The sequence below is a fragment of the Leuciscus leuciscus genome, assembly GCF_965113295.1.
Source record: "Leuciscus leuciscus genome assembly, chromosome: 21".
Taxonomy (NCBI): Eukaryota; Metazoa; Chordata; class Actinopteri; order Cypriniformes; family Leuciscidae; genus Leuciscus; species Leuciscus leuciscus.
This window is the reverse complement of record NC_138745.1, coordinates 13,313,182-13,328,158: the sequence shown is the minus strand read 5'-3', so window position 1 is coordinate 13,328,158 and position 14,977 is coordinate 13,313,182. Positions and strand designations below refer to the sequence as shown.

Genomic DNA, 14,977 nt, shown 5'->3' with positions numbered 1-14,977 from the left:
CAGAACGCCCACCACACACCAGCTTACTGGTGGAGAGGAGACAGTGATGAAGCCAATCAGTATATGAGGATGATTAGGAGGCCATGATGGACAGAGGCCACTGGGCAAATTTGGCCAGGATGCCGGGGTTACTCTTTCGAAAGACATCCTGGGATTTTTAATGACCACAGAGAGTCAGGACCTCGGTTTTACGTCTCATCCGAAGGACGGATGAATAAAGTGTTCGTTTTTGCATTTCATGGCCCTCACTGAGACATGGCAGCGGGAACAGGAATACTCTCATTTAAATGAGCTACACACACAAAAGGCCACACTTTAGATCATTTTCTCCTTTGGCCTAGACATAAACTGCCTGAATGTTGTGGATGTTCATGTGACTGACCATTGCTGTGTATATTTTAATGTGTCTTGTAATGTGGTCAGTAATGCTCATACAGTGGTGTCCAAAAGGCGTATTATAAATCAAAATGTTATTGAACATTTTTCAGAATTATTTCAGCCCAAATTCATTGAGAATTGTAATGATGCAGAATTACTTGTTAATCATTTTAATGACCATTGCCAGTCTGTTCTGGACATAGTGGCCCCTGTAAAGCACAAAACAACTTCTCCTAAAAATCCATGTCCCTGGTTTAATGAGGAGATTGCTTCCTTTAGGAGAATATGTCGCAAGGTAGAGCGCTTGTGGAAATCCACTAACTTGGAAGTGCACAGACTGCATTTAAAGGAGCTTATTGTATCACTAAACAAAATGATGAAGCAGGCCAGATCTATGTATTTTTCTGATCTTGTAAATCAGAATAAGAGAAATCCCAAAGTTGTCTTTTATATTATTCAGAATATTGTTTCACCCTCAACTCCACTGGTGCCTGTTTTTACCATTGAGGACTGCAACACATTTTTTAAATACTTTGTAAATAAGGTGAATGAGATCAAAACAAGTGTAAAAGCATCTGATGAGAGCACCACTGTTGTAGCTACTCCAAATTGCTCCTGGGCTAGATTTTCTGCTGTCTCATTAGATGATGTCATGGTCTTACTTAAAAAGATGAAGCCATCCTCATGCCCATTGGATATATTACCAACTTCCTTGTTTTTTAAAGTGATTGATCTTGTTGCTCCTCTTGTCGTCAAAATTATTAACATTTCTATTTGCACTGGGACCGTCCCAAACTTTTATAAACAGGCAGTGACAAGCCCCATTTTAAAAAAGTCCAATTTGGATCCAACGAAGCATTGTAACTATAGGCCAATATCAAAACTGCCTTTTCTTTCAAAAGTCTTGGAGAAGGTAATAGCTGAGCAGCTGACAGCTTTTCTAAGTAACAATGAACTCTTGGATAAGTATCAGTCTGGTTTTAGAAAGATGCACTCTACTGAGACTGCTCTCCTCAAAGTGTCTAATGAAGTACAGATGGCTGCTGACTCTGTAAGATACTCAGTATTGGTTTTATTGGATTTATCATCAGCTTTCGATACAGTGGACCACAAAATACTGTTGCATAGATTGGAAAAAGAGTTTAGTGTGGTTGGGCCTGTTTTAAAATGGTTTTCCTCCTACTTGAGTGACAGAAATTTTCTGCATATGTAAATGGTATACTGTCTGAAGCCACTCCATTCTTGAATGGTGTTCCCCAGGGCTCTGTCCTAGGTCCACTTTGGTTTTTGCTGTACATTACCCCTCTTGGAATTAACAATGTGTCATACCATTTTTATGCTGATGACATTCAGTTGTATTGCTCGTTCAATGATTCTGAGTTTCACAAACTAACAGATTTATTGGATTGTATTTCTTGTGTTAAATCGTGGCTTGCAAGTAACTGTCTCCAACTAAATTCGTAAAAGACTGAAACTCTGATTGTAGCCCCAGACAATAAAATTCCATCCATCCTTCAACATCTTGGTTCTCTGAGCTCCTCTGTCCAGTCGAGCATCAGAAATCTAGGTGTCTGGTTTGACCAATCAATGTCTTTGGATGGCCATTCTAGACTTCTGGTCAGAAATAGTTTTTATCATCTAAGAAATATTGCAAAATTGAGGGCAATTTTAACTGACTCTGATCTTGAGATGGTTATCCATGCTTTTATTTCTTTACGTTTAGATTACTGTAACTCTCTTTTTACTTTTTTTTAACAAATCTGCTCTAAATCGTCTTCAAACGGTTCAAAATACTGCGGCAAGGCTTTTAACAGGATCTGGTAGAAGGATAGCCTGGCAAGCCAGACCTACATCAAGATGTCTGGCAACACACCATAGACACGGCTCAATCCGAGGGGCGGGATAAACGGCTGTCTTTCAAATTCCCTCTGCACGCAATAGGACAGCGCTTCAACCAACCAGAGCGTTTTCCCAACAGCGTAGCTAACGTTAGTTGATAGATTCAACTTTTGAATCTGGCCGGCAAAACTACGAACTTTGCTCTTTTCTCAAAGAAAAACGTAACTCCAAGTCCTTCAGAGTCGCGGCCAAAGCCGATTCGAAAGACTGTTCTCCAGCAGCAGCTCTTCTTTGTTTTCAAGTAGCAGGGAACCGTCGCATCTCTGTCGTCATTATGTTAAGCCCGCACCGCCTACTCTATACACGACGTGATTGGCCTGACCCAATTTAGGTTTTTCCAGCATGAAAGTCAATGGAGAGTTGCTAGACTACCCTGCGTCTAGATTTCTAGGCTAGTAGAAGGACACACATCACACCCATTTTGTCCTTCCTACACTGGCTACCTATCAAATTTCGCATTGATTTTAAAATATTAGTTTGAACTTTTAGAGCTTTAAATGGTCAGGCCCCACAATACATCGCTGACTTGTTATGCACATACTCTCCAGGTCGTGCCCTTCGATCCTCAGGCCAGAGTCTTTTAATGGTCCCAAAGACTCGTTATAAAACCCGGGGAGACCTGTCTTTTCAGGCTGTAGCCCCCAGACTGTGGAACGCCCTGCCCTTCTTCCTCCGTGTGGCTGACTCTGTTGATTCTTTTAAAAGGCAACTGAAGACACTGTTATTTAAACAAGCTTTTAGTTGACTGGGTTTTATTTTATTTTGGGCTTTTTAAATGTTTTAATTTTTATTGATTGTATATTAATGTGGTTGCACCTTGTAAAGCACTTTGTGATTTTATCTGTGAAAAGCGCTCTATAAATAAACTTTACTTACTTACACCTTAGACTCTAGAGTGTTACCAATCCTAATCCAATCAGCATAACTATTCAAAGACTGGGACAGGGGCTCCAAGAGCCATTAAAGACAAAGGGTGAGAGTCTCAGTAATCTGACTCATTTAACTTACAATAGAGAGAACAGGACTGGCAGGAATCTCTTGCAGGAATCGTTGCTTAACAGCTGATATCATCATCATAACCTTAAATGCTAAATTCAACGTACTCTACCTTAGTTTTTCATGTTATGTTATGTAAGGACATAAGATCAGCAGATCTTATACAGATTCTTAAATTTGTAACTCGACAGTCCCCCCTTTGAGAGTTCTAATAATTCTTACATAATACAAATTTAAACCTTCAAAAGTTCATTCTGTAGCTTATGTTTGTTAGCATAAGCCCCATCATCCAATCATGTAACTTGAAAAAAGTTACAGGCACAAATCACTTTTCTGTTCGTGTTGTATCTATTCTGTGTTGTGTCCTAGTTTTACATAAGTGTAGTTCTTTTACTAAGTAAACTATTGACACATGAATACGACGCAGGGTGTTAACATGTCGTATGAACTACATGAGAACACAGAAATCCATGTAGTGGAAGTCTTGAAAATCCATGTCGCCTGAATAGCTGTGAAGTCTGTTTCCTGTAGAGTCCATTTCCCACGTATAGTCACTCTGATGACTCGTCCCTCATGAGGGTTGTTCCTCGATATCTGAGGTGATGCTTTATACCAGGTTGCCGCTTGTGAAGACATCACGGCATATACACATACCTGTAACACAAGAAAACAAAGAAACGATATTTTCTGCTGATATCATCATCATTACCTTAAATGCTAAATTCAATGTACTCTACTTTAGTTATTCATGTTATGTTATGTTATGTTATGTTATGTTATGTTATGTTATGTTATGTTATGTTATGTAAGGACATAAGATCAGCAGATCTTATACAGATTTTGTAAATTTGTAACTCCACATATGTCTGACCCAGGATCTGGGTTACACAAATACTACCCAAACATTGGGTTGTTACATCTGTCCCAGGAGCTGGGTTACACAAAAACTACTCAAACACCGAAAAAATATCCCCAAAAAATTGACCTAAAAGGCTCAACCCAGGATTTGGGTAGAAAAAATTATCCACGATTTTAGAGTGTATTTTATACTGTGTGTTCAAAATACTTCATTTTGTGTTTTATATTCTGTAAGTGTCTGGCTAACCGGCTAACTCACTTTATCACTGTCTTATTGAAATACTTCTGCTAAGCAGCTGTGGGCCACTATTTACCTAAAACTGTGTCTATTATTTGCAGATTGTCCGTCATTCTTACTACTTCAAGTAAAGATAAAAGATGGAGCAAGATTTGTTTTACAAACGTTTGTTATATCAGTCATTCATGTTAGATTCTTTGTGGAATGGAATGCAGAAAATGACCCTACTTCCTGAAAGAAATCATGCAATTCTCTGGGTGCTTCTCAATTCTTATTTGTGCATCCTCATTTCCTTTCCTTGCTTCCTTTCCTCGCGTCTCAGCTCCACCCCCTGTAGAATGCGAGGGAAGGCTGCAAGGAAAAGAAGCAAGGACGGAGGAATCGAAGGAAAGCTTATTTATACATTGGAATACTTGATCACTCGAGCGTCACTCCACAGCGTCATCAACTGCGCTCAAAGTGAATGTGTTAGGTGTCGCCCAGCCCGCAGCTCTACAGATGTCTGTAGCGAGGTGCCGTGTGCCAGCGCACAAGAAGAAGAGACACCCCTAGTGGAGTGGGCTTTCAACGCGGGCGGGCAGGGCACACCTTAGGCTTCGTAAGCCAAGGCGAAGCATCCACTATCCAGTGGGCCATCCTCTGCTTGGAGACAGCCTTTCCCTTCTGCTGGCCTCCGTAACAGACGAAGAGCTGATCTGAGGTCCTGAGGCTTTGCGTTCTGTCCACATACAGACGCAGAGCGCGAACGGGACAGAGAAAAACCAGGGTTGGGTCTGCCTCCTCCGAAGGCAGCGCTTGCAGGTTCACCACCTGGTCCCGGAAGGGAGTGGTAGAAACCTTGGGCACGTATCCGGGTTATCCGGGCCGAATTCTAGGCACGATTCGTCGACCGAAAATGCATGCAGGTCCCCTACCATCTTGATAGAAGCCAATGCAACCAGGAGAACTGTCTTACAGGACAGGATTTGTAACTCAGCTGATTGCAAGGGCTCAAAGGGTGGTCTCTGAAGTGCCGAAAGGACCAGAGACAAATCCCAAGAGGGTATAGAGAGAGGGCGAGGCGGATTTAGTCTCCTCGCCCCCCTCAGGAACCTGACGATCAGGTTGTGCTTTCCCAACAACTTATCTTCAACTGCATCGTGATGTGCGGCAATCACGGCAACATACACTTTGAGGGTGGCGGGAGACAGCCTTCGCTCCAACCCGTCTTGCAGGAAGGAAAGCACCACTCTGATCGAGCAAGTTTGGGGGTTCTCCTCGTGAGAAGAACATCAGTCAACGAACAGGTTCCACTTCAATGCGTAGAGGCGCCTCGAAGTGATGGTGTCAACTACCGCTTGGGGTAGGTCACCTAGAACCTCCACGTCCCATCCAGGGACCAGACATGGCGTTTCCAAAGGTCCGGACATGGGTGCCATAGGTCCTCTCTCAGAGGAATGGGCCAGGGAGGGGCTGTCGCGAGGAGCACTAGTTCTGGGAACCAGGTCCGGTTGGGCCAATACGGCGCAACAAGCAAGACCTGCTCCTCGTCCTCCCTGACTTTGCACAAGGTCTGTGCAAGAAGGCTCACTTGGGGAAACGCATACTTGCGTAGGCCCCGGGCCAGCTGTGTGCCAGAGCATCCATGCCGAGGGTCCCCTCGGTCAGGGAATAGAACAACTGGCAGTGAGACGTGTCCGGGGCGGCAACAGATCTACCTGTGCGGTCCCGAAGCGCCTGAAAATCAGCTGGACCACCTGGGGATGGGGTCGCCATTCTCCCGGTAGCACCTGTTGCCGTGAGAGCTCGTCGGCTGCACAGTTGAGCAGGCCCGGAATGTAAACGGCACAAAGCGACCTCAGATGCTTCTGACTCCAGAGGAGGAGATGGCGGGTGAGTTGTGACATGCGGCGGGAGCGTAGATCACCTTGGTAGTTGATGTACGCAATGGTCGCAGTGCTGTACGTATGGACCAGTACATGCTTGCCTAGTAACGGCGTTTTGAAGCGGCTCAGCGCAAGACGTACTGCTAACAACTCGAGGCAGTTGATGTGCCAATGCAGTTGAGGCCCCATCCACAGACCTAAAGCTGCATGCCCGTTGTACGTGGCCCCCCAGCCGGTGGCAGAGGCATCTGTGGAGACCACAGAATACCTGGACACTTGTTCTAGGGGAACACCTGCCTGCAGGAACGAAGGGTCCGACCACAAGCTAAGAGTTTGGCGACAGTGCAGGGTCACTTGGACCCGGCACGAGCCGCTCTGCCACGGCCATCTCGGGACTCAATCATGGAGCCAGTGTTGGAGCGGCCACATATGAAGCAATCCGAGCGGCGTTACCGCGGCTGCAGATGCCATATGCCCCAGGTGCCTCTGAAACAATTTCAGTGGTGCCGCTGTCCTGCGTCTGAGCGAGCTCACGCAGTTCAACACTGACTGGACACAGGCCACGGTGAGGCGCGGTGTCATGTTGATCGAGTCCAACTCCATACCGAGAAAAGATATCCTCTGCCCGGGGGTGAGTTTGCTCTTTTCCCAGTTGACCCGAAGCCCTAGGTGGCTGAGGTGACTGAGCACCATGTTCCTGTGTTCGCACAACTGCTCTCTCGACTGGGCGAGGATAAGCCAGTCATCGAGGTAGTTGAGAATACAAACACCACGCTCGCACATGGGAGCAATGGCCGCTTACGTGACTTTCGTCCAAGGTCCAAGATAGGTCGTAACCCACCGCTTTTCTTGGGTACAATGAAGTACGGGCTGTAGAAGTCAGTCTTCATATTGGCTGGAGGGACTGGCTCGATTGCGCCCTTCGCCAGTAGGACTGCAATCTCTACCCGGTGAAGGACGGGGGACGCCGGGCGAACTGAATCGCATAGCCGAGTCTGATGGTACGGATGAGCCAGCGAGACGGGCTGGGAAGTGTTAGCCAGGCTCCCAGACACCGTACAAGCGGGACCAACGACACGACAGACGTACCCGCAGGGACCCGACTTGGACGGCATAGCGGCCTGAAGTGGGGTCTAAGTGTGCAACACTAACCTGATTCCACCGATCTGCAGGTGATGAGTGAGACAGCATAGGCGCGGCCTCGAGCCCAACAGGCTACCGCTTGCGAAGCAAGAGGGGGCAGAGGGTGGCAAGGCATAGCGTCACACACTGCCAACCACGCTCTCTTGGGACTCAGAGATAGAGAAGCTGCTTTTGCTGAGAATTTGGTACCGCTGGCTGAGACGCCAGTATGATTCAACAAAAGTTCTCCACCTGCAGACTGATCTCATGAAATGGCGTATGTATGACACGCCAATTCGATTTCCATTTTTGGCGTGCTATCAACACGCATAATCGCTTTTCAGCGTGTTTATCAACGGCGTTGACTTAACGTTACATTACTGTATAGATATGACCTACCCTAACTCCCTAAAAGTCCCTAAACCTACCCGTCACTGGGGTTAATCTTCTCCTACCATCCTAGGAAAAAAAATATCGATTCCCCGGTATCACGACAAGACGTGAAATAATCACGTTGGTCCCCTTTGGAAAACGTGTAGATGTCACAGTTTAACGCCCATACTCGTTTGCCATATCTTTAAGATATCTGTACAATTTCCTATACCATTGTATAGATTATAAATGTAAGATCCCTTAACTCTACTCCCACACCTAAACATACCCATTTTATGGACAATATTAAAATGATAAAACGTAATGGACAGATATGTAGGAAAATGGCATTTTTATGAACAATATGGCATTAAAAGATAGTTTGAGCCACGAATCCTACCCCTAAACCTAACCATAACCATTTCTTAAAACTACCTAGGCAACAATTATAAAGAAAAACAACAGACAGACGAGTATAATCACAATCATTTATTTATACTAACCTTACAACACAACATCGATTCACAAAATACACCAATTTTATTAGCTTGATGTAATCCAAACCTTCAGAATCCATATATTATTTGCAAGAAAAAGATCCAAACTCAGCCCTTTATCCAGTAATCGTCATCTTGACCGTAAACGTCAAACCCCGCGCTTGTTATGAATTCAAATTCAAAAATTGCGCCCTCAAGAAGCGACAGGTTACTATGGTTACGGCAGTAATATCAAACGCTCATTGGCTCTCGCCTCGCCTGCTTCGTCACAGATTGCGTTATGCACATTCACATTTGAAATGAAGCGCGCACTGCCGCGCAGCCCTCAGAGGGAGCGAACCGAACCGAAGACGGATTAACGTTTTCATGGATTTTAATTAATAACTTAAATTCTGCTCTGTCTGTTACCTCATACAAAACCACTGCCAGAGAGGACTGCGACACATCGTCACGTGAACAACTTTTGGTACCGATTTTGACATTTTCTCATGAAATAAATTATTGTGATTTTACTTGTCTGTCTGTTGTTTTTCTTTATAATTGTAGCCTATAGTTTTAAGAAATGGTTATGATTAGATTTAGGGGTAGGATTAGCAAACGTCCGGGGATAATGGTACGTGTAAGATTCACGTCTGAGGCTGTTAAACTGTGACATCTACACGTTTGCAAAAGGGGACCAACATGATTATTTCACGTACATTTTGCTCCGTTTCGCTCGGACATTTAACGGCGTAGACATACAAGCGAGAGATGACGGTTCGTTTCGGCGTGAACATACACGCGGATAGCTCAAAATGCGTATAGATAACACGCCACTTTTGACTTGAAAGTGGCGTGTATGTTTACGCAAAGTCATGATGTCATGTTGCCACCTGAGACAGGTGGTGCCATCTTCCTGCGAAAGCTCAACGTCAAAGTAGAGCTGGCTGTAGTGGAGGTATTTTTATTTTATTTTTTCGCAGGGGACTTACACCCTTGGTGACAAACAGACTGAGGTGCAGCCCACCAGTGACTCAGGGAGCACATTGTGGCAAGCTTTTGGTTAGCCTTCTTTTGAACTGCGGAGAACCGCTGGGCACAGTCTCCAACAGTGTCGCAAAAAGGCCACTTTGTGAGATGGGAGCAACAAGAAAGTGAACTTTGGCGATGTCTCACACCTCAGTAAGGTTTAGCCAGGGGGTGCTTCTGGACCACTAAAGTGGACATCATCTGGCCGAGGGCCAGCGCTGTGACTTTAACACGGTCAGTCACCAGGCGCAGCTCAACCCCAACTCAGAACTACCCTCATGCATTATGACTGTTGGCCTTCCACATTTTTTTTTTTTTTTTGCAGGGTGGCTGTCACATGCAGGGAAGAGGCGGTCTGCAGTAGTACTGCCGCCCTACCATTGAGGGTAGTGAGAGAGGAAAAACTTTCTGCAGCTTTTGGCACATTTGCCTTGCCATATTGGCACCAAAATGCTTCCATACTGCAAAAAGTTTTTCACACACATCCGGGAAGGCACGGGGGCGGGGCAAGGCAATTACGTGTCGCACTTCGCCCCCAGTGTAAACCGGGAAAGCATGGCTGTCAAGTCAGAATCTGATTCAGCATGAGCATGCACAACATTATAGTGTGAGCTCAGCATCATCTTCATTTCCAGAGCGTAACAGCCCTCTCTCTGATGCAGTGATTGACATCTAATCCTCCCCTGGAGCCCCGAATGAAATGCTAGGTCCTTCATGAGAATGACCAGCATCCCATCCAGAAGCTGCCAGGCATGCGAGACAGTGAATGTGGCCGTCAATTCGACGCCACACAGCACGCTGATCGCTTAACCTTATTGAAAAGGCAAGACGAACAACGTGCTGACGTGGTCATGTTCTCATAAGAAAATATAACCACACACAAACAGAGTCTCAACATGTTTGTGATGCGATAGAGGAGTGAGGGGCCCACACGGATTGATTACCGGGCGGGGAAGCCCTCACTATAATCCTCCGGTCACCCTGGCTATACGCAGAAGTAGCCCTTTTCTGGAGCACCAGAGGAAGAACTAGATCGAGGCATAGGCGAGGGGACTCCAACATTGATAATAATCAGAAATGTTTCTTGAGCAGCAAATCATCATATTAGAATGATTTCTGAAGGATCATGTGACACTGAAGACTGGAGTAATGATGCTGAAAATTCAGCTTTGATCACAAGAATAAATTACACTCCACTATATATTCATATAGAAAACAGCTGTATTCATTTTTGTTTTGTTTTAATCAAATAAATGCAGCCTTGGTTAGCAGAAGAGCTCATCGTCCAGGCCTAAATAAAAATATATAAGAATTACAATTTTTGAAAGAACTATTCCTTGGAATACACATTGAGATTGTGAGTGTTGTAGTAGGCCCTTACTAATAGATTTTTTTGTAACTTGTGTTTTTCTCAGTACCGTATGTAAGCCACGCTTCCCACGCACAGCAGACCCTCCTCCTGCTTTCTCCTCTGCCTCGGTTCTGGGGGGGGGGCTGAGTGAACTTGATCACTTACTACAGGAGCTTAATGCCACACAGTTCAACATCGCAGGTGAGTAACTTGTTTCTAAAAGTTGTTCATTGACTAATATGTGCAAGAACAGAATATAACCCTGCAAGCCCATGACAGTCATTGGCCCAGTGACAGTCCATTGGCCCATGACAGTCATTGGCCCAGTCCTTAAATGGTTAGTTCACCCAAAAATGAAAATTCTGTCAGTAATTACTCACCCTCATGTTGTTCCAACCCCGTAAGACTTTCGTTCATCTTCGGAACACAAATTAAGATATTTTTGATGAAATCTGAGAGCTGGCTCACTCCTTCATGGGCTGTAAGGTAATTTCATCTGCCAGCCCAGAAAAGTTAGTTAAGACATCGTTAAAATAGTCCAAGGGACTACAGTGGCTCAACCTTAAGTTTAACAAGCGACTAGAATACTTTTTGTGCGAAAAAAAACAACAACAAAAAAACAACTTTATTCAGCTAGTCATTTTCTTTTGTGTGGGCCTCTGACGTTCACGAGAGCGCCACAACGCATGCGCGAGAACTGAGGAGATGACGCTTACGATTATTTGATGGGAAAGTGTGAAAGGTAAGCCATTCATTTTGTGGCATTGGTAAGGCACTTTTACGTTTTCTCATTGGTTTCTCACAATTCGGACATCAAGGAAATGCACACTTTAGAACCCATTTTAAACACTACATTGAGACCCATCTGCGTCATCTTCTCAGTTCTCACGCATGCGTCGTGACGCTCTCGTGAACTCACGTCAGAGGCCCACACAGAAGAAAATGAATAGTTGAATAAAGTCATATTTTTGTTTTTTAGCGCACAAAAAGTATTCTCGTCACTTGATAAACTTAAGGTTGAGCCACTGTAGTCCCTTGGACTATTTTAACGATGTCTTTACTAACTTTTCTGGGCTGGCAGATGAAATTACCTTGCAGCCAATGAAGGAGTGAGCCAGCTCTCAGATTTCATCAAAAATATCTTATATCTATTGTGTTCCGAAGATGAACGAAAGTCTTACGGTGTTGGAACAACATGACATGAGGGTGAGTAATTACTGACAGGATTTTCATTTTTGGGTGAACTAACCCTTTAATGTGTCCTACCTTTAATTTACAAAAAGAAAGCATCTGTTAGATTTAATAGTTTTTTTTAAACCAGCGGGATACACCCGCTACCCACACACACAGGACAATGGAGGAAATCGAGTGTATGCTGTTTTTGGATGTTTTTGTTTTTGTTTTTGCTGTTTTTTATTCCGGATACTCCGTCTGGCGCGGTAGTTCGCTAGTCCTGCCCAGACTGAATAGTGACGATTCTCTCTGACCAATCAGCAGTCTGCCTTGTTTTCACGTCACATTTTAGTATCGCCTCAGCTCGCTTAGAACCTCGCCGGAGTGGTACGAAAAAAAGTACCTGGAAGCAGGTACAGGTACAACTTTTACACAGTGGAAAACCAAACAGAGCCGAGTCGAGTCGAGTCGAGGCGAGCCGAGGCGAGCTGGTACTGTGTAGTGGAAAAGCGCCATATGTGTGTGTAGCAACCATTCAACTGGAGAATGGTGGACTTCGGCCTTGTACACCAATGCAGGTTTCGTCTTGCGAGTGATGCGGTCCCGAGGACTTTTCTATCGCTTCAGAGGTGTGTGTGTGTGTGTGTCTAAAATGTAACCCTGACCTTTTTACTTGCCTTTTGTTAAATAATCACTCGTTATTAAAATTGAGATATTTCGATAATACCTCAATTGTATGGAACGTATGCTTAATTTGTGCAAATTTCGATGTCACTGTCCATCTTTATTATGTGGGTTTAGTGGGCGCGTAGATCTAGCTATGTACGGAACGTTTTTTATAAGCAGAAAATTTATTATTTTCAAAAATATGCATTTATAGTGCGTACATAAACAAATATATATTTTATAATGACATAATTATACATATGCATAATTATACGTATGCATGTACATTTATATGTTTTAAATACAATTATGATTACTGTAGGCTAATATATGTAGCTGTGCATTCAGTTACTTTTGAAAAGACAAAAATAAGGTGTAAGTGTATTTCATTAGACTTAACTTTGTCAGCTATAAAAAAATCTAGCATTTCCTCATGTTTTACCACTGATTTTTAGTGACAGTCGATATGCATGGGCCACTGGCGATGACAGTCCCCCAATTACAATTGCAATTCAATTACACTAAAGGGGGTCGCACACCGGACGCGCAGCTCGGCGGCGCGCCGCGCAGCGCCACGTCTTTTAAATTCGAACACACTATTCTCTATGAGAGTACACACACCGGCGGCGCCTTTCGGCGTCTGTCCGCGGCGGCTCAGGACCGTGTTCAAAATCCTGCCGCGCCACAGAGCGCCATTTACATAGTTTTATATTAAATTTACATGTGTGTGTCTCAAATCGTAGTTAATGTATATACGGACCTCACCCTGTGCTGCAATATACATTTAGTTTTATATTTATTTACAGAAATCAGAAAATTGCTGATGTTATCGGATTTTCAGGTGACAGTTGTCCTAGACGTGGCGCGGCGCGGCGCTGAGCTGCGCGTCCGGTGTGCGGCCGCCTTAAGAGTGTTGAACATACAATAATATTATACTGATAACAAACTTTTAGTGCTTTTAAAACACATTGCAATTGCATTCCAAGTAAACTTGAAGTGTGCTAATGCCATCATTATTGTGTGCTTCAAATACAACAAAGTAATCTTTATAAATTACGACACGGCTTAAGAATTTGTCTTTTACTGACACCCCCAGTATACCAGTAACACACTTAACTGGAGAACATCAGTGAGAGAATGGGAATGTCATGTCTGGTTTTGGTTTTGTTTCATGTTCTTTTTTCATGTCTTCTTCTTCTTCTTCTTCTTCTTCGTCAATGATTTTTAACGGCAGCTTGCATTCTTGCACTACTGCTGTAACGATAACCAGCTGGAGTGCCCTTGAAAGCCTCCAGAGGGCACTCCACACCAGACTATCATGTTTCACTCACAAACTACATTTCCCATAACTCACTGCCCGGACTCACCATCACTTATCACTGATCACATTCACCTGTACCTCATTCACTGATTGCATTCACCTGTCTCATCCTGTTAGTCTGTCTATTTATACCATGTTCATTCATTCACTCACTGCGAAGTCTTGTTTGTGTCACACTGCATTTCTGAGTGTTTTCCCTGTTTTCATGTCTCTTGGTTTTTTGGATTTCTTGCCTGTTCCCTGGATTACTTGTTTGCCTCTGACCCCTGCCTGTTTTGATTGTTTGTTTGTTTATTTGTTTGTTTGGACTGCCTACCTGTGTTTTGACCCATTGCCTGTACTTTGGATTACGCCTTTGGATTGCGCCTTAAATAAAAGCTGCATTTGGATCTGAACCTTCGTGTCTCGGAGCAGTTCGTGACAGAAGACTTCGCCAAACCTAGATCCAGCAGCCATGCCTACCTGGAGTCCTGATGTCCAGATCATCTGTCTTCGCCAAGAGAATTGCGCCATCGAGGATTATGTCGCAGAATTCCTCGAGCTGGCACATCTTGCACAAATGAGCACCCAGTGCTTGATGATCTTCTTCCGCGGGGGATTATCGGAACCACTCCGGTCTCTGATGCCCGAACCTGATCCGCACGGGTCTTTAGAAAGGTACGTTGACCTGGCCCTGTTGTGGAGCGGTTCCTTGTTTACTGTGGGCGAGGAGGAGAAGAAGCTCCCTGAACCCGCAGTGTCCCCTCAGACCGCGCTCCACGCCAGTCCAGCCGAGCCCGCACTTCACGCCAGTCCAGCCGAGCCCGCACTTCACGCCAGTCCAGCCGAGCCCGCACTTCACGCCAGTCCAGCCGAGCCCGCACTTCACGCCAGTCCAGCCGAGCCCGCACTTCACGCCAGTCCAGCCGAGCCCGCACTTCACGCCAAATCTGCCGAAGCCAAGGCAGTATGCGTCATGCCCGCCGCCCCTGAGACAGCAAGCGACATGCCCGCCAAGCTAGAGCCTTCACCGCTGGTCCCGTCCAGCACAGAGCCCTCTTCACCGCTGGTCTCGTCCAGCACAGAGCCCTCTTCACCGCTGGTCTCGTCCAGCACAGAGCCCTCTTCACCGCTGGTCTCGTCCAGCACAGAGCCCTCTTCACCGCTGGTCTCGTCCAGCACAGAGCCTTCTTCATTGCCGCTGGTCCTGTCCAGCTCAGGGCCCTCTTCATCGCTGGTCCTGTCCAGCTCAGA

At 45.1% G+C, this 14,977-nt stretch overlaps 1 protein-coding gene across 3 annotated transcripts in view; it reads left to right on the top strand.

Annotated features, from left to right (window-relative positions):
* Positions 1-14,977, top strand: part of LOC309485778 (transforming growth factor beta-1-induced transcript 1 protein-like) — a 173,793-nt gene that overhangs the window by 33,392 nt on the left and 125,424 nt on the right. For all 3 annotated transcript variants that reach the window (XM_082152817.1, XM_082152815.1, XM_082152816.1), the window contains one exon: positions 10,649-10,785. In XM_082152817.1, the coding sequence (XP_082008943.1) occupies positions 10,649-10,785 (137 nt within the window). The remainder of the gene's footprint in view (positions 1-10,648; positions 10,786-14,977) is intronic.